The sequence below is a fragment of the Schistocerca piceifrons genome, chromosome 2 (assembly GCF_021461385.2).
Source record: "Schistocerca piceifrons isolate TAMUIC-IGC-003096 chromosome 2, iqSchPice1.1, whole genome shotgun sequence".
Classification (NCBI taxonomy): Eukaryota; Metazoa; Arthropoda; class Insecta; order Orthoptera; family Acrididae; genus Schistocerca; species Schistocerca piceifrons.
The window spans coordinates 204742725-204763704 of NC_060139.1; the positions used below are offsets into that span (position 1 = coordinate 204742725).

The window sequence follows — 20980 nt, forward strand, 5'->3', positions numbered from 1 at the left end:
AGCCCAACGGCTCATATATCCAAGAAGAATATGAAGGAGAATCAAAAAGAAAATTGAGGATCTGTTAGATGATCATCAGTTTAGCTTTCTGAAAGGTAACGATACCAGACAGGCAGGTCTGACGTTGCTGTTGACAATCGAAACAAGACTTACGAGAAGTTAAGACACGTTCATAGGTTTTGTCGATCTGGAAAAAGCGTTCGACAGTCTAAAATGGTGCAAGATATACTAACTTCTGAGTAAATAAGAGTAAACTATGTAGAGAGGGACGGGTAATATTCAATATGTGCAACAACCGAGAGAGAACAATAAAAATAGAATACCAAGAACGAAGAGTCGGATTAAAAAGGGTGTGAGACAGGGATGTAGACTTCTGACTCTACTGTTCAGTCCATACAGGGTATTCGGAAATTCTCATTACAAACTTCTAGGACTTGTCGAGGGGAGTGAGTACATAATATTTTCACTAGGAACCTATGTCCGGGAACGAACCGTTTCCGTTCTACGACAGTTTCAATTCAGATGTGTAACACGTCTACGTCTGCCGAGGGAAAGAGAAAAGTCTCAGAGTTGCTTGTCCTGGTAGGCAATAGGGTACACAGGATGACGTCAAATGTGGTTTCAGCATGTTGATGCACCACCTCACATCTCACGTGCGGTTCGGTGAAATCTTACCAGATAATTTGGTGAAAGATGGATAGGCTGAGGTGGTCAAAAGGCGTGGCCGCCGCGACCGCGGAATTTAACTCCTGTAGACTACTTCTTGTGAGGTCGTGTGCAACGTTTAATTTACGGGACTCCTGTAGAGACAGAGGACGACATGCTGGTACTAGTTCTGGCCGCTGCACTGGAAACTGAAGAGACATCTGGTGGGATGCAGAGCGTGTACCAGAATATGCTTCGTACGTACAATCCCTGTAACAACATTTCCGGCTGCTGCATCGAATTGCTGTTGTAACTTATCAGTACCGTTCTGTACGTACAGTATGCTGGGTTCTGTTTTGTTTTGGAATAACGTAGACACTTAATGGTTAAGTGTTAACAAATACAAATGTGCTTAATTGCTAAATGTGTGTTTAATTGTGTTTCGTTTCTAATTGTTACCTAATAATTTCACTGTGTCACGCCTAATTCATTTTTTCAAGCAGAAGTGTATGAGTCAAACATCTGAACTGAAACTGTCGTAGATCGGAAACGGAACTTTTTAGGATATGAATTCCTATTCAAAATATTATGTACTTATTGCACCTCTACAAGTTCTAGAAGTTTGTAACGGGAATTTCCGAACGCTTTGTACATCAAAAAAGGAATTACGGAAAAAAAAGAAAGACTCAAGAGTAAGACTGAAAGTCAGCGTGAAAAGACATTAATGATAAGACTCACTGATGACTTTGTTTCCCTTTGTGCAAGCGAAGAAAAAATTACAGAAACTGTTGAACGGAATGGATGAGTACAGGATCTGGATTGAGAGTATATTGAAGGAAGACCGAAGTAATAAGAAGCAGAAATCAGATTAGCGACAAACTTAACATCAAAATTGTGGACCCCAAAGTAGTAAAGGAAGGAATTCTGCTATTTTGGACCAAAATAACACATGACAGACGAAGAAAGAGGGCATTTAAAGCAGACTAACAGAGACAAAGAGTTCATTCTGGCCAAGAAATGTATGCTAGTAGCAAACATAGGGCATAATCCGAGGAAGAAATTTCCAAGCATATACGTTTTGGAGCACAGCATTGTGTGATAGTGATTCGTGGACTGTGGGACAACCAAACAGGAAGATCATCGAAGCGTTTGAGATGTTGTGCTACAGAAGGATGTTGAAAATTAGGTAGACCGTTAAGACCAGGAATAAGGAAGTGCTCCACAGAATCGTCCTAGAAAAGAAAACGTGGAAAACAGAGACAAGAAAAAAGAAATAACTTCCATGGTAATAGAAGAAGTCGCAGAGGGTAAAAACTGTAGTCAAAGACATAGATTGGAATACATCCAACATATAATTGAGGCCGTAGGCTGTTCTGAGTTGAGGTTGGCCCAATGGAGGAATTCGTGGCGTGTCACATCAAACCAGTCCGAAAATTAACAAAAACTCTATTTGGGGAATTAACTTTGGTACTTACCATACATACGATAACCCCGTCGCCTGAGAAGTCTGTGCTGATCATGAATGTTGCTATGGATCGTTACTGACACTGCATGGTTGTGAGTTCCTGCTGGGTTTCCAGAATTTCAACTGCGAAAGCCTCGAAATAGAGTTTTAACTTTGCAGAAATGATAAACATCACATACCTGCCACATGGGCGTGTAGTTTGGCGTTATTACTTTCTCTATGCAAGTTGTATGGCCGCAGTCGTCTATAAACACGGTATGACGCTATTAGTTCGTCCACTCCAGAAATCCAATATGAGACAAAGCCTGTTATCAGCAATGTATGGTTATAAAGCGCTCCCACGATATGTTTTGCAGATTGAATTTGTAAGCTCTCTTTCCTCTAAATTCAAAACCTTCTATTCTCACCTACTTTGACATGAAGGAAGACATTTACGAAAAAAGAAACTGCAGAATGCATCTAGGAGTCGAACGCAGACCCTCTGTTCAACAGTTAGGTGCCTCGGTCGCTCGGCCAGCGGAGCTTTCCTTGAAGTGTGTTATCCTTATTGGTAGGGTAGAGTGACCTAACTGTGACACAAAATCACAAAACTGTTAGGAAAAAATTGTAAATGTTAGAGTGAATCAGCAGTTTGAAAATGACGCAGTATTTAATTACAAATGTAAATTAGAAAAAATAAAAACTGTATATCATTTTTGGACAGAAATTCTTAAATATTATGCGACTGGCCCAAAGTGTGATACACGTGATATTGTTGTGTACACTGGAAATAGAAGGTCTCGAAAACGTTATATAAATCACACTAAACGACATGTATGTGCAAGTGAGATTTCTCTGAGGGGAATATTTCTGGGACATTTATCGCATGAAATGTACTTCAGAATGAACTACAGAAATTTTTTTACTTGTTTTTTCTTTTTTTAGTGCTATAAGGTCAACCAGCAATGGGCGGCACTGTTGACAATTATACTTAATATACTGATAATAATACAAAAGTGAGAGATACACGAAAGAGAGTCACCGTCTTATTGTATCATTTTTCATGAACGTGAAGAGAACTGGGAAATACGAAGCAGATTTCTCGTTTCATACGAGGGCCGTTCAATAACTTACGCGCCACATTTTTTTCTCAGAACATATTTATTATTAAGAGTCAGAATTTGGTGACAATATACATCAACGTGTCTTGTCCATGTCCTATTTTTCTACGTAGTCTCCATCATGTTCTCTGGCCAGACGTCAACGTTGTGTAAGAGCATGTATTCCCTGCTGCTAAAAGTTCTTGTCCTGTAGGTGTAGCCAAGTTTTCACTGCATGGCTGACACTCTCGTCATCATCAAAGTGTGTTCCCCATAGAGAATCTTTAAGCGGCTCAAAGAGATGAAAGCCCCAAGGTGTCAAGTCTGGACTGTAGGGTGGACAAGGCAATGATGTTCAGTCCGATCTGGCGTTGTGTTCCCGGGCTCTCTGACTTGTGTGTGGGCGTGCATCGTGTTGGGGCAAGATTTCTGCTGGATTCTTGTCCGATGGAAAACGTCGGAGACGGTTCTTGAGTTTATTCAGAGTCTTCACGTATGCCTCTGAATTGATGGTTGAACCTATTGGCATCACATCCACGCGAATGACGCCATCACAATACCAGAAGACTGTCACCATGACTTTTCCGGCAGAGGAGGTTGTTTTGAATTTCTTCTTTTTTGGTGAATGAGGATGATGCCACTCCATGGACTGCCTTCTGGTTTCCGGCGCAAAGCGGTGCACCCAGCTTTAGTCCCCAGTAACGGTCCTTTACAGAAAGCCCTCTCCGTCGGTCTCAAAACGCTCCTACAATTCAGATGGAATGGCCTTTCTTTGAATCTTGTGGTCCGCTTTGAGCTTTCGTGGAACGCTTCGTGAGGACCTCTTTGAATATTCGAGAGTCTCGATCATTGCAGACGCACGTCCAATGCTGACCGACAACTGTAGAGCCAACTGTCGAGTTGTGATGCGCCGGTCGTCAAGAATAAAGGTATCCGCACGATTCAGCATGTCTGGAGCAGTGGCTGTGGCAGGACGTCCCGAGCGTGGCTGATGGTGGAGCTCTGTTTCTGCATTTCCTGAGGCTGTAACTTTCTTTACCCATCGCCCAGCTGTACTCCTATTAACTGCAGCATCGCCGTACGCCACACACAAACGTTTATGGATGCTCACCACGATTTCTTTTTCTGCACACAAGAATTCCATAACGGCAAGTTTCTTGTAACGTCAGTCGTATGTAGACATCATTTTGACGTTGTACTACGGCTCTGACATCTGACAGAACGGTTCGAAACTTCACCGGCGCACAGAACAAACATCAAATGTGAAGCACCAACAAGGATGTTTGCCTATGTATATTAATGGCTTTTTTTTAAAAAAAATTGGGGCATTACTTACTGAACGACCCTCGTATTTCCCACCGCATTAGCAACATAAGGAATTGGCACTGTTCTTGCCACATCAGTAATAAGAGAAATGTCTTTTTCTTTTAATATGAAAACTTGTCCTTGTCCACAGTCTCTAGGGCCATAACGTCTAGGTCATTTTCCAGTGCTTTTTTGTATGGCGCAAACATCTGTGGCTGTTTGGATTCCTCTTTCCTCGTCTTAATTTAGCCAAAATATAATATCTTCCACCTACGTTTGCAGGATCAGTCATTACAATAGGATCTGGTGTGGATTCTGCAAATAGAGCGACCTCATCCATGCTGTAGTCAATCTCCAAATAAATGTCGGAATCAGAATCAATCTCCTCCGTTTCCTTTCTATTTACTGTCCTTGCCACAGCTTTGGTCACTGGCATGGCTTTACTTTTTCAGCAGTGAGTTTACTGCTGGAGTGTGGTCTCCCGCAGTTGTTTTCCTGGCGTATGGTATGTGCGGCATCCCGCACTACACCGCTGTGTGGCTGTTGGTTCGGAAATAGGCGACAGTGTATCACTTTAAGGAATCTGTATAATACAGTATTTTGGAATGGAGCGTATCGTATTCAAGGAATATACTGACTGATTAATAATTATACCTAAATAACAAATGTGTCAATAGTGAATAAGTTAGCAGACAGAGCACTATTTTCTGTGTATCTAACACAAATTTGACTGGCATATAGTCAATACTTGCGTAAATGAGGCAAATGTTCCAGAACTGTGTTTCAGTCTGAAAAGTGAGGTTTCTAATGAAAAAAAAAGGATGACTGACTATTTCCAAACAATGGCAGCATAACTAACAGCAGGAAGATTTGTGATAGGTGTGGTTTTCCTATGGAGAGACTGAGGGTATCATCCTTTTGGCAAGTTTTGACTATCAGTTTTAGGACGCCTTACCCTACATCGACTGCAATAATGAAAGTTTCTTTTCTCTATTTCTCGGACGTTGCAGGTCCCATATACGATGATATTAAAAACTGCTCAGATTTCAATTAGCCATTGTTGCTGCCAGTTATGAATCTATTGCGCTTATGAACTTCAGGGCGGTTTCCCAAGAAACTGGGGTAGGGAGTGATAATGCAAAATAAAGTGACGGAAAAAAATCCTAAAACCAAAAAGAAGTTGTGCGACATAAACAAAAATTTGACAGATTATGTCTCTTCAAATTTCACGACCGAGCGAGATGGCTCAGTGGTTAGCGCATTGGACTCTCATTCTGGAGGACGACGGTTCAAACCAGCTTTCGACTATTCTGATTTACGTTTCCCGTGATTTCCCTAAATCGCTGCAGGCAAATGCCGGGATGTTTTCTTTGAAAGAGCATGGCTGTTTTCCTTACCCATCCTTCCCTAAACCGAGCATGTTCTCCGTCGCTAATGACCTCGTTGTCGACGGGACGTTAAACACTAATCCCTCCTCCTCCAAATTTCACGCCAGCTGCATAAGAGTGGCGTTAGTAGTGCCTCTATGCGGATGCAAATCAGGTTTGCTTTAAATACACACTGTAACGTTCGCGAGCGTTAGTTCCTTTGAGACTGTAGGTAATGAGTTGATGTTAGCCGAGAACTCCTTTAAGGCGACAAAGACGTCGTTATCAACACCTCAGTGAGTCTGAACGAGGTCGTGTAATAGGGCTACGAGAATCTGGATGTTCCTTTTGTGATACTGCAGAAAGACTTGGGAGGATTGTAACCATTGTACATGACTGCTGACAACGGTGGTCACGAGAATGTACGGTCGCAAGAAGGCCGAGCTCCAGACGGTAACGTACCACTACCGAGCGGGAAGAGCTTCGAGTTAGGCGTATGGCTCTGGCGCGTCGTACTTCACCTGCAGCAGCAATTTGAGCAGCGATTCTCACCAAAATGAGACAACGAATTGTTACAAATTGGTTGCTTCAAGGACAGCTCAAAGCCAGACGTCCTGTAGCGTGCATTCCACCGACCCTAAACCACTGCCATTTGCGATGTCAAGCGAGAGCCCATTGGAAGGCAGGGTGGAGGTCTGTTGTGCTTTCTGATTAAAGTTGTTTCAGCCTCAGTGACAATGATGGCGATTCGACCTGTTGTGCTGCGACTGACGAACAGCATTCCAGGGGGTGTTTTCCAGGAGGATAATGCACGCCCGCATACCGCCGTTGTAATCCAACATGCTCTAAGGAGTATCGATATGTTGCCTTGGCCTGCTCGATTACCAGATCTATCTCCAATCGGGAACATATGGGACATTATTGGACGACAACTCCAGCATCATCCATACCAGCGTCAACCGTTCGGGTACTGACTAACCAAATGCAACAGGCGTGGAATTCCATCGCACAAACTGACATCTGGCACCCTTACTACACAATGCATGCACGTTTGCATTCTGGTGTTCAACATTCTGGCGGTTACGCCGGTTATTAATGTACCAGCATTTCACATTTGCAATACCTTATCTCGCATTTACATTAAACTGTGATCTTACAATGGTAATCACTGAAATATGTTATCTAGAGAAATGTGTTCCCGAATCTCATTACTCTACATTAATTATTTTTTGGTGTCGTGATTTTTTTTTGCCAGTATATCTTAGAGTCCTTCATTTTAGGTGGTTGCCGCACGGGGTAGCGGCGCGTACTTTGGCGCCTGGCCACGGTTCGCGCTGCTCCTCCCGTCGGAGGTTCGAGTCCTCCCTCGGGTATGGGTGTGTGTGTTGTCCTTAAAGTTACATTAAATAGTGTGTATGCCTAGGGACCGATGACCTCAGCAGTCTGGTCCTATGGGAAATTACCACAAATTTACACAAAAGACCTACTAAACAAGTGCCGAAACGGCTGGCCTTGGACGCCTTCCTCTTATCAGTGATTCCAGAGGTGACTGTGAGTGTTAGTGCTTACCACGAAGACGCCTTTTTTATTACTTTTGCATGTTGTTTCCTATCATGTCGTGGTAATATTGCTTCGTCCACGGATCTAACTTCTAACCAATTTCGGGATGTTCACCACTGTTTCAGTCTCCTTAGTGCCATATTGTGTGGCACGGTGTCTTGTGACGTTTACCTGTATGAAAATTATTGCGTTTTAACACAAGAGATTTCGAATTTATCGTTGAGTAACAAATTTCAAGTCAGCGCGTTTCAGGGCGCCTAACTGTCTCAAAAATTACTTTATATTTTGTACTTAATCATTTCTTTCGTTAAACATCCACACAAGCACCACGGTAAGTTTACAACCAATATGACGTTATTTATTGTGTTTTTTTCATCAGTTCACTGTGTCTAGCAAGGTCCGATTATAGACTTTTTAGCTACAAGTTAAGGAATGTGCTAGACATTTTACCAGTTGTCTTTTCTCAAATGTCAGTACAACTGATTTTTGACATTTATGTAACAGGCTATTCTCTTCAGAAGAATCCACCATTGCTGAACGGTGGCGATAGCAAAGCATCCGGGGCGGTGGGGAGAGGGGGGGGGGGGGGCGGAGTGCTGCTGCATCATGATAAAGATGCGTCAGAGCGTCTTGTAATTCTAATCCTAACCCAGATTTGTATATATGTTTAACTATTTATTTATCTCAAGGAATTTGCTTACGGGGGGTTGGAATACGATAATGAAATGCCTGAAATGCCCGTAAATATACACAGCATCTCAAGAGGTGAGGGCCAATTAAGAAAGACGGGGTAAAGAATACGGGACATTTGACTACCACGACACATCTTATACTTCCGTTACGGTTCTAGGTAGAATATGTCCGGCTGCCGTGTTTAATTGTACAGACAACATCAAAGAAGTCACAGTCACAACCCTGTGACAAAATTAAGTGGCCTGCAGACAGGGAGAATCTCGCGCAATCGCAACGTCGCATGAACACATTATGTTGTCGGCGGAAAAGGGCATTAAGTTGTCGATACCCATGGGAAATACAAAGAAATATGGCTGATCCGTACGCAGACCTACACCACCACCCACGAGTGCAAATTTGTGCAAAACAGAACAAAAACTTGCGTATTTCGTACCAACATGAGGGACAACACAGTCTGTAAATAGGCACGAACATACCGTTACGATCGCGGTACGAAACTGGAGGATATAACGGAATTTTCTAGTGATACTGTTTACCCTTCGTTTCCGTCGTGGAAAATTTAGATAGGATCATCATCGAGTGCAGTCGTTAGAAATGGCTTCGTGTGAGTGTGGCTGAAGGTCTACGCCAACCAAATCATCATAGGCTGACCTCTGAGATCAGAACAAAAAACAAATTTGCGAGGGCGATCCAAATGAAATCCTTAAAAGTGCAATAAAATTCCTAAAAGTTGTACCATTGGTTTGGAAGCGGGCAGAAGGTATCCTTGCATTTCGACAAATGACAAGCAGTTAGCAGCCTGTTACTGTATCATAGAAAACTGTGTCAGTACAAAGGTCGCCAACACCGTATCGACTTGCACCGCTTGCAACAGCAATCTGAGATACGTCCTTGAATAGTGAAGCTGTTAAACATATGGAAATACATTGCAGGATGGAAGTACAATACGATGATTCATGTTTGTCCCTGCACCAAGTGTACGAGTGGTGTAGAAAGTGTAAAAGAGGAGAAATTAGCACAGTAACGAACGAAAACATTACCGCTGTTGTGAAGGAAAACCGTAAACTAATTTAAACTAATTAGTCGCTGTTTTGGATATTAGTGCTGGTTAGAACATAATTTTGTCTACGAGGTGCTAGATTCAACACAACGTGCGCAACGGTGACGACACGTCAGTTGACCGCTGAACTGAAAGATCGTTGCATAGGTCCCTGTGAGCAACTTTTGTGTCGTTTCCAGGTCGAAAATAATGGGCTTCTGGGCTGAATTGTTACATGAAACCTGGGCACACTATCACCAACCAGAAAAGAAAAGAGCGAGCACGGACTGGTGTCGTACCTCTTCGCCAAATAAAAGGAATGCGCACTCAACCATTGCTGCTCATGAATTTCAGCGACTGAGTACAACTGAGTGTTGTACGCAGCTGATGGTGCTGTCTGAAGATGGCCTAAGACTAGGCCGAAACCGGCCATTTTAATAAAATAACCAACGCGATCGAGCCTGCTTTTTTCTCTGATTTTATATGGCTTACAAGATCGCTGTTTCCCAAAAATGTTACCAAAAATTTTGAATTCTGAAAGTAATTTCTGGAGTATCCGAAAGGAGTGTTATAACGCCGCCGTATTTACCGGGTGATGTAGATAGAGAGGTAAAAATTGACACACATGCTTGGAATGACATGGGGTTTCATTAGGACAAAAAAAAAAAAAAAAAAAAAAAACACCCCATATTGCTAGACGCGTGAAAGATCTCTTGCGCGTCGTTTGCTGATGATCGTGTGCTCAACCGCCACTTTCGTCATGCTTGACCTCCCAGGTCCCCAGACCTCAGTCCGTGCGATTATTGGCTTTGGGGTTACCTGAAGTCGCAAGTGTATCGTGATCGACCGACATCTCTACGGATGCTGAAAGATAACATCCGACGCCAATGCCTCACCATAACTCCGAACATGCTTTACAATGCTGTTCACAACATTATTCTTCGACTACAGCTATTGTTGAGGAATGATGGTGGACATATTGAGCATTTCCTGTAAAGATCATCATCTTTGCTTTGTCTTACTTTGTTATGCTAATTATTACTATTCTGATCAGATGAAGCGCCATCTGTCGGACTTTTTTTGAACGTTTGTATTTTTTTGGTTCTAATAAAACCCCTTGTCAACCCAAGCATGTGTGTCAATTTGTACCTCTCGATCTACATTATTCCATGATTTATTCAGTTTTCAAATTTATACTGACTTTTTGATCACCCGGTACATTAGTGAACTAATCGACAACGTCTGAAGCTGCATGGGGCTGTTTCCGATAATGTGGTTGTGTGTAAGAAGGTAAAAATATGAGACGAGATGCAGAGGATTAATGAGTGGGGCAGGGGCTGAACGTGAATGTAACATACTGCGCGCACATAGTAAAAGAAATCCAGTACTGTACAATTAAAATATTGGCGACAAATCAATGGAAACAGTATCTACCGTAAAATACGTAGGAGTAACCATTTGGAGCGACCTAAAGTGGATGACCAATTAGCATTAATATGATAGTTGGAGAAGATCTAACGGTGAGCCAGGCATGAGGGAAACCGACCTGTTAAAACACATACCGGTATTTTAGTTGTGAATAACCGATATTTGTTACGTCTCGGCTATAACGTGTTTCTCTCGGCTATAACGTGTTTCTTTTAATTTTTTACTAATAACTGAGTAAAAAACCGCGATATCAATCAGCCATATCAGCAGTGCTAATTTTTTTTTGTTTTTAAATAAACCTTTCCTAAAAGAGGAGTAAGTTTTATTCGTGAAATTCATATTGGTTTGAAATATTGCGTTATTGTAGAAAATGAGGACAGTAACCATTGCTATTTTAGTAATAATGCCGATAGAAACGAGCAAAAAACACAGGGCATAGGAATTGGTACAGCATTGCTGAGACAATAATGTCCGTGTTGTCGTGTGTGCTGGCTGGACTTACGCGCGTACATGCAGTGTGCAAGACTTCACACCATCTGATCTATTCGGTAGCTTCTCGCTGTCGTCGACGGTCATCCGTCATATTGCACAATGGCACCAACACTAGTGTGGGAATATTTTTACCAAGTTACGTAGCAATGAAGTACAACGCTTCATTTGCTTTAAAAGATGAAAGATTTGTCTGCCATTTCTATGAAATGATAAAAGAGGAAGGAAGTTATGGCAACAATAGTAAATTAAAAACTTAAAAACAATTCATTCGTAGTGTGCAATAAAAATAGAAAGTGGCTGATCTTCTGCCTCTGTGTACATAATATGCCTTATTTGCTTGTTGCCCTTGAAAACGGACAAATTAACATGAACAACACAGGTATCATTTTTTACTCTTTAGCACTGAGTTTTCGTAATGCCCAAATACTGGTATGATCTCCGATTACAAGATGATTTTTGACCTGAGTTTGAAAAAATTAGAATCACTAGGAGAATACTGGTGATTTTTTGTTGTGTTTAACCAGTTTTCACCTTTCCAGAAGAGCAGTGAACGGTGGACGAGCTATGTTTTCTTTTAAATTGTCTATATAATGTATCATTCTGAGTCTTTGTATCTTGAAATTAAGAGAGAATTTCTCAATCTGTCTTCGATTTCCCCGTTTATTACGAAAAATAATAAGAACAAAAAAAACCAAAATTGATTATTTCAGAAGTCGGTTATTTTGAGCGGTTTTAACAGTCAGGTTAGAATAGCGTGAATTATTACCTATACAATCGAAAACCGGTTGTTTCAGCGGTAACAGTCATTCCGATGGTGAGCGACGCGTTTTGTCACGCGATGGTTTACTCGGTGAGAGAGCATTATGGAGATGTTTAATAAACCCCAGACGCTACAAGAGAGACGTTGTGGAGAGAGTAAGTTTCAAGAAGAGTCTGGCGAATTCTTATTGTCTCTCACACACTTCTCATGAAATGATGACGACGAGAAATTTAGAGAAATTAGATGGCATTCGGGGGTTTACCGAAACTCATTCTCCCTCCGGCTTTGGTGATTAGAACAAGAAATGTGGTAGCAGATGATGGTACTACAAGTACCCTCTGCCACACAACGTAAGGTGCTTTGCCGATTACTGTTGTAGATGCAGTTAAACAATCAATAGTAAGGCTCGCAGGACAGTTGCTCAGTACTGCTTCTGCATCTGACTGACGTCTGTATGTTTTATTAATTTGTAGTAAGTTCCTATGGGACCAAACTGCAGTCCCTAGGCTTACACATTACTTAACCAATTTACGCTAGGGACAACACATAGACACCCATGCCCGAGGGAGGGCTCGAGCCTCCGACGGGGAGAACGCCGAAATGTGGTAAGGCGCCTCGGACCGAGCTGCTCGTATTAGTCGACCGCAAAATTCCACAATGAAACTTTCACTTTCCAGTAAAGCGCGCACTGATATGAAACTTCGTGGCAGATAAAAGCTGTGTGCTGGATCGAGACTAGAACTCGAGACCTTTGCCTTTCGCAGAAAAGGCCTCTATCAACTGATCTACACAAACACGACTCACGACCCCTCTCTTTTCGGCTGTACTTCCGCCAGTACCTCGTTTCCTACATTCCTTGGGTAGGTCAGTTGGTAGAGCGCTGGCCCCCGAAAGTCAAACGCTTCGAGCACCAGTGTCGGCCCGGAACACAGTTTTAAGCTGCCAAGAAGTTTCGACCAAAATATTGTTTCACCTTTGAGCAAGCGCGTTTAGGTCCGCTCATTGTGTAAGAGCGTAATCGGCGTTGGTAGTATACGCACAACTAACCAGAAGACATTGACAATGCGACGCGTTTTCCTTAGTTACCCATGTGATTGTTTACTGTCACGTCACTGCGTGTTTTCGATAGCGGCCAAGTGCAATGATATCGTGGTTAAGTAGTACAGTTACGGAACCACCTTGCTGATGCAGCTTTCTCAACACAAATACGTGCCGGAGCTTACCCAGCGTTCGGGCTGCGCCTGAATCTGTGACGTCAGCGCGGTCAGCAGCAGACAGATGAGCAGCGCGGCGACCTGCATGGCTGCGACTGGCTGCTGGACTCCGCGGTGAGGGCCGCTATATTGACGCTTCCGCGTGCTTCCCCTCCCGCCTAGCTCGCCCACGCAATCTGTCTAGCGCGCACGTCCTCTACACACACACACACACACACACACACACACACAGAGCGTCTTCCACGGCCGTCATTCCGTAACACTCTCACCTCCACGTGTGCGCCACGTTTGTGGAATAAGATATTGCGGTAGCCATCCCACACGATCACTTGGTTTTTTTTTCCCTTCTACTCAGATGTATTTCAGCGTGACTGAGCCGCCTCTTTTCTTTTAAAATGCCATTGCACTTACCATGTAAAGTAGGGTCCCCCATGGGGTTTACCCGATATTGGTGCTCTGCGGAAATGTCAGCACTGTTGGCATTTTTCATAGCCAAATGCTGTACGCTATTACCAGTGCCTAACAAAGACCACGCAAATTAGAACGGTGCGTGCACATGAAAAAGAATAGTGAATGCATCCTGCACAGAGGGAGTCCAAGGACAGTATGTGGCACTCATTGTTCGCTCTTTTATTTTTAACCTCTAAGTAGCTGTGACATTAGTAGTTGTAGTAGTTTTATTCACCTTTGAAATACAGTTTAAAATTGCGTCAGGCAAATGCTACTTTTTTAAACCGCTGCAGGCTAATGGCAAGACGGTTCCTCACCGGCCGGAGTGACCGAGCGGTTCTAGGCGCTACAGTCCGGAACCGCGCTGCTTCTACGGTCGCAGGTTCGAATCCTGCCTCAGGCATGGATGTGTGTGATGTTCATAGGTTAGTTAGGTTTAAGTAGTTATAAGTTCTAGGGGACTGATGATCTCAGATGTTAAGTTCCATAGTGCTCAGAACCATTTGAACCATTTGATGGTTCCTCTGAAACAGAAATTCGTGTATCTGTAGAAAAATCGATGCATAAAGCGTAGGACAAAAAATCGCTAAGTGGGTCCAAGGCTTCTATCTAGTCACTAGTTGACCAGTCTGGCGTGGCAGTAGAAGATAACAAAAGTAAAGCCAAAGTTTTAAATCTGGCGTTTAAGAAATCATTCAAGCAGGAGAATCGTACAAACATACCATAGTTTGACCATCGCATTGACTCCCATATGGAGGACATAGTAATAAGCATCGTTGGTGTAGAGAAACAATTGAAAGAATTGAAAGCAAATAAATCGCCAGGTCCTGATGAAATCCCTTTTCAGTTTTACTATGAGTACTCTACAGCGTTGGACCCTTACTAATCTTGCATTTGTGGCACGTATCTCGCCAAACGGAGAGTTGCAAGCGACTGGAAAAAGACTGCAGTAAAAGAACGGACTTGCAAAATTACAGACCAATATCATTATCATCGAATTTGCTGCAGACTCCTTGAACATATTCTCAGTTCGAATATAATAAATTTCCTTGAGGGGGGAAGAAGCTTCTGTCCACAAATCAGCACATTTGTAGGAAGCATTGCTCGTGCGAAACTCAGCTTGCCCTTTGCTCACATGAGATCCTATGGATGAAGGGCAACAGGCGGATTCCACATTCCTAGATTTCCGTAAAGCATTTGATATGATGCCACCTCGCCGACTGTTAATGAAGCTACAAGCGTATGGAATAGGTTCCCAGATATGAGAGTGGCTCGAGCACTTTTTAAGTAACATAACCCAGTATCTTGTCCTCGACGGCGAGTGTTCATCGGAGACAAGAGTATCTTCAAGAATAGCCCAGGGACGTGTGATAATACTGCTGTTATATTACTTATACATACATACATATATACAGGGCTATTACAAATGATTGAAGCGATTTCATAAATTCACTGTAGCTCCATTCATTGACATATGGTCACGACACACTACAGATACGTAGAAAAACTCATAAAGTTTTGTTCGGCCGAAGCCGCACTTCAGGTTTCTGCCGCCAGAGTGCTCGAGAGCGCAGTGAGACAAAATGGCGACAATAGCCGAGAAAGCGTATGTCGTGCATGAAATGCACTCACATCAGTCAGTCATAACAGTGCAACGATACTTCAGGACGAACTTCAACAAAGATCCACCAAGTGCTAACTCCATTCGGCGATGGTATGCGCAGTTTAAAGCTTCTGCATGCCTCTGTAAGGGGAAATCAACGGGTCGGCCTGCAGTGAGCGAAGAAACGGTTGAACGCGTGCGGGCAAGTTTCACGCGTAGCCCGCGGAAGTCGACGAATAAAGCAAGCAGGGAGCAAAATGTACCACAGCCGACGGTTTGGAAAATCTTACGGAAAAGGCTAAAGCAGAAGCCTTACCATTTACAATTGCTACAAGCCCTGACACCCGATGACAAAGTCAAACGCTTTGAATTTTCGGCGCGGTTGCAACAGCTCATGGAAGAGGATGCGTTCAGTGCGAAACTTGTTTTCAGTGATGAAGCAACATTTTTTCTTAATGGTGAAGTGAACAGACACAATGTGCGAATCTGGGCGGTAGAGAATCCTCACGCATTCGTGGAGCAAATTCGCAATTCACCAAAAGTTAACGTGTTTTGTGCAATCTCACAGTTTAAAGTTTACGGCCCCTTCTTCTTCTGCGAAAAAAACATTACAGGACACGTGTATCTGGACATGTTGGAAAATCGCCTCATGCCACAACTGAGGACCGACAGCGCCGACTTCATCTTTCAACAGGATAGCGCTCCACCGCACTTCCATCATGATGTTCGACATTTCTTAAACAGGAGATTGGAAAACCGATGGATCGGTCGTGGTGGAGATCATGATCAGCATTTCATGTCATGGCCTCCACGCTCTCCCGACGTAACCCCATGCAATTTCTTTCTGTGGGGTTATGTGAAAGATTCAGTGTTTAAACCTCCTCTACCAAGAAACGTGCCAGAACTGCGAACTCGCATCAACGATGCTTTCGAACTCATTGATGGGGACATGCTGCGCCGAGTGTGGGAGGAACTTGATTATCGGCTTGATGTCTGCCGAATCACTAAAGGGGCACATATCGAACATTTGTGAATGCCTAAAAAAACTTTTTGAGTTTTTGTATGTGTGTGCAAAGCATTGTGAAAATATCTCAAATAAAAAAGTTATTGTAGAGCTGTGAAATCGCTTCAATCATTTGTAATAACCCTGTATAATGAGATTTGCCAGACAGACGATACTGCAGTGTATGGGAAGGTGTCGTCGTTGATGGCCTGTAGAAGGATTCGAGATGACTTAGACATAATTTGTAATTGGTGTGATAAATGGTAGCTATCTAAAAATGCAGAGAAATGTAAGTTAACGCAGATAGATAGGAAAAATCAATCCACAATGCTCGAAAACAGTGCTGCTTCACACAATCACGTCGATTAAATTTCTAGCGTAACGTTGCAAAGCAATATGGAATGGAATGGCCATGTAAGCACTGTAGTAGGGAAGGCGAATGGTCGGTTTATTTGGAGACTTTTAGGAAAGTCTGACGCGTGTGTAAAGGAAACAGCGTGTAGGACGCTAGTGGGACTCATTGGTTAGTACCGTTCTAGTATTTTGGTTCCGAACTAGGTCAGGTTAAAGAAAGATATCGAAGCAATTCAGAGGCGCGTTACTAAATTTGTTACCGGTAGGTTCGAACAACACGCAGGTATTACGGAGATGCTTCGGGAACTCAAATGGGAATCACCGGAGGGAAGGCTACGTTTTTTAGAGGAACACTATTGTGCAAATCTGGAGAACCGGCATCTGAGGCTGACCACAGAGCGATTCTACTGGCGCCAACGTAAATTTTTCGTAAGGACCTCGAAGATAAGATAAGAGAAGTTAGAGCTCACGAGGAGGCTTATAGACAGTCGTTTTCGAACACTCTGTTTGCGAGTGGAACAGGGCAGGGAATGTCTAGTAGTGGAACAGGGTACCCTTCGGAAAACACGCTGCGGTGGCTTGTGGAGTGTGTATGCAGATGTACATATAGATGCGGATGTAGAAAAGGGCACGATTGAATTCCTTCCTCATCTTCCGTAATCGCAGCTTCTGCTTCTTCTCTATGGATGTCGCTGTCGATGAGGCATTAAACTCTCGTCTTTCTTTTTTCGACTCATTTTTACAAGGATATTCGACATGTCGTGATATTACAATTTAAGAACGATAAAAATAGCATAATTCATATATCCTCCCCCCATGAACCATGGACCTTGCCGTTGGTGGGGAGGCTTGCGTGCCTCAGCGATACAGATAGCCGTACCGTAGGTGCAACCACAACGGAGGGGTATCTGTTGAGAGGCCAGACAAACGTGTGGTTCCTGAAGAGGGGACAGCAGCCTTTTCAGTAGTTGCAAGGGCAACAGTCTGGATGATTGACTGATCTGGCCTTGTAACAATAACCAAAACGGCCTTGCTGTGCTGGTACTGCGAACGGCTGAAAGCAAGGGGAAACTACAGCCGTAATTTTTCCCGAGGGCATGCAGCTTTACTGTATGATTACATGATGAGGGCGTCCTCTTGGGTAAAATATTCCGGAGGTAAAATAGTCCCCCATTCGGATCTCCGGGCGGGGACTACTCAAGAGGATGTTGTTATCAGGAGAAAGAAAACTGGCGTTCTACGGATCGGAGCGTGGAATGTCAGCTCCCTTAATCGGGCAGGTAGGTTAGAAAATTTAAAAAGGGAAATGGATAGGTTAAAGTTAGATATAGTGGGAATTAGTGAAGTTCGGTGGCAGGAGGAACAAGACTTCTGGTCAGGTGACTACAGGGTTATAAACACAAAATCAAATAGGGGTAATGCAGGAGTAGGTTTAATAATGAATATGAAAATAGGAATGCGGGTAAGCTACTACAAACAGCATAGTGAACGCATTATTGTGGCCAAGATAGATACGAAGCCCACACCTACTACAGTAGTACAAGTTTATATGCCAACTAGCTCTGCAGATGACGAAGAAATTGAAGAAATGTATGATGAAATAAAAGAAATTATTCAGATTGTGAAGGGAGACGAAAATTTAATAGTCATGGGTGACTGGAATTCGAGTGTAGGAAAAGGGAGAGAAGGAAACATAGTAGGTGAATATGGATTGGGGGACAGAAATGAAAGAGGAAGCCGCCTGGTAGAATTTTGCACAGAGCACAACATAATCATAACTAACACTTGGTTTAAGAATCATGAAAGAAGGTTGTACACATGGAAGAACCCTGGAGATACTAAAAGGTATCAGATAGATTATATAATGGTAAGACAGAGATTTAGGAACCAGTTTTTAAATTGTAAGACATTTCCAGGGGCAGACGTGGACTCTGACCACAATCTATTGGTTATGACCTGTAGATTAAAACTGAAGAAACTGCAAAAAGGTGGGAATTTAAGGAGATGGGACCTGGATAAACTGAAAGAACCAGAGGTTGTACAGAGATTCAGGGAGAGCATAAGGGAGCAATTGACAGGAATGGGGGAAAGAAATACAGTAGAAGAAGAATGGGTAGCTTTGAGGGATGAAGTAGTGAAGGCAGCAGAGGACCTGGTAGGTAAAAAGACGAGGGCTAGTAGAAATCCTTGGGTAACAGAAGAAATATTGAATTTAATTGATGAAAGGAGAAAATATAAAAATGCAGTAAGTGAAACAGGCAAAAAGGAATACAAACATCTCAAAAATGAGAACGACAGGAAGTGCAAAATGGCTAAGCAGGGATGGCTAGAGGACAAATGTAAGGATGTAGAGGCCTATCTCACTAGGGGTAAGGTAGATACCGCCTACAGGAAAATTAAAGAGACCTTTGGAGATAAGAGAACGACTGGTATGAATATCAAGAGCTCAGATGGAAACCCAGTTCTAAGCAAAGAAGGGAAATCAGAAAGGTGGAAGGAGTATATAGAGGGTCTATACAAGGGCGATGTACTTGAGGACAATATTATGGAAATGGAAGAGGATGTAGATGAAGATGAAATGGGAGATACGATACTGCGTGAAGAGTTTGACAGAGCACTGAAAGACCTGTGTCGAAACAAGGCCCCCGGAGTAGACAATATTCCATTGGAACTACTGACGGCCGTGGGAGAGCCAGTCCTGACAAAACTCTACCATCTGGTGAGCAAGATGTATGAAACAGGCGAAATACCCTCAGACTTCAAGAAGAATATAATAATTCCAATCCCAAAGAAAGCAGGTGTTGACAGATGTGAAAATTACCGAACCATCAGCTTAATAAGTCACAGCTGCAAAATACTAACACGAATTCTTTACAGACGAATGGAAAAACTAGTAGAAGCCAACCTCGGGGAAGATCAGTTTGGATTCCGTAGAAACACTGGAACACGTGAGGCAATACTGACCTTACGACTTATCTTAGAAGAAAGATTAAGGAAAGGCAAACCTACGTTTCTAGCATTTGTAGACTTAGAGAAAGCTTTTGACAATGTTGACTGGAATACTCTCTTTCAAATTCTAAAGGTGGCAAGGGTAAAATACAGGGAGCGAAAGGCTATTTACAATTTGTACAGAAACCAGATGGCAGTTATAAGAGTTGAGGGGTATGAAAGGGAAGCAGTGGTTGGGAAGGGAGTAAGACAGGGTTGTAGCCTATCCCCGATGTTGTTCAATCTATATATTGAGCAAGCAGTAAAGGAAACAAAAGAAAAATTCGGGGTAGGTATTAAAATTCATGGAGAAGAAATAAAAACTTTGAGGTTCGCCGATGACATTGTAATTCTGTCAGAGACAGCAAAGGACTTGGAAGAGCAGTTGAATGGAATGGACAGTGTCTTGAAAGGAGGATATAAGATGAACATCAACAAAAGCAAGACAAGGATAATGGAATGTAGTCTAATTAAGTCGGGTGATGCTGAGGGAATTAGATTAGGAAATGAGGCACTTAAAGTAGTAAAGGAGTTTTGCTATTTGGGGAGCAAAATAACTGATGATGGTCGAAGTAGAGAGGATATAAAATGTAGGCTGGCAATGGCAAGGAAAGTGTTTCTGAAGGAGAGAAATTTGTTAACATCCAGTATTTATTTAAGTGTCAGGAAGTTATTTCTGAAAGTATTCGTGTGGAGTGTAGCCATGTATGGAAGTGAAACATGGACGACAAATAGTTTGGACAAGAAGAGAATAGAAGCTTTCGAAATGTGGTGCTACAGAAGAATGCTGAAGATTAGATGGGTAGATCACATAACTAATGAGGAAGTATTGAATAGGATTGGGGAGAAGAGAAGTTTGTGGCACAACTTGACCAGAAGAAGGGATCGGTTGGTTGGACATGTTCTGAGGCATCAAGGGATCACCAATTTAGTATTGGAGGGCAGCGTGGAGGGTAAAAATCGTAGAGGGAGACCAAGAGATGATTACACTAAGCAGATTCAGAAGGATGTAGGTTGCAGTAGGTACTGGGAGATGAAAAAGCTTGCACAGGATAGAGTGGCATGGAGAGCTGCATCAAACCAGTCTCAGGACTGAAGACCACAACAACAACAACAATTCATATATACAGGAATTGATGTACTGACAGGACTGGTTTGACATGGATGGAGCAGGTAGTCGATCGTGGCCTTGTAGTAGGAATCATCACATCATTTGCCTTAATTTATGGAAACCATGGAAAACCTAATTCAGTAGGGCTGTAAGGAATTAGAGTCTTCATACTCCCGAATAAAAGATCAGTTCTGCTTATAACAGTGCAACATCGTTAACTTTATTCGTGGGCAGAATGCTGTTTTGCAAAGAAGACATTTAATAATATAAAAAGCTATTGTTACAGTGTTCATTCATTTTGTACTACCGATTACTACACATACTACGTACTTATTATTACATAATGTAAAACTACACTTACTATCAGCTGAAATGAGGGCCATTGCGACGATGTTTGTCTTCCATTTTGTGTACCACAACTTCT

General features: G+C 42.7%; 1 protein-coding gene across 1 annotated transcript in view; it reads right to left on the reverse strand.

The window, feature by feature from the left end:
- LOC124776849 overlaps positions 1 to 13156 on the reverse strand; it is a 52696-nt gene extending 39540 nt beyond the window's left edge. Inside the window, exon 1 of the mRNA XM_047252021.1 lies at positions 13057 to 13156. Within this exon, the coding sequence (XP_047107977.1) occupies positions 13057 to 13134 (78 nt within the window). The 5' untranslated portion in view covers positions 13135 to 13156. The remainder of the gene's footprint in view (positions 1 to 13056) is intronic.
- Between the last annotated feature and the right edge of the window lie 7824 nt (positions 13157 to 20980).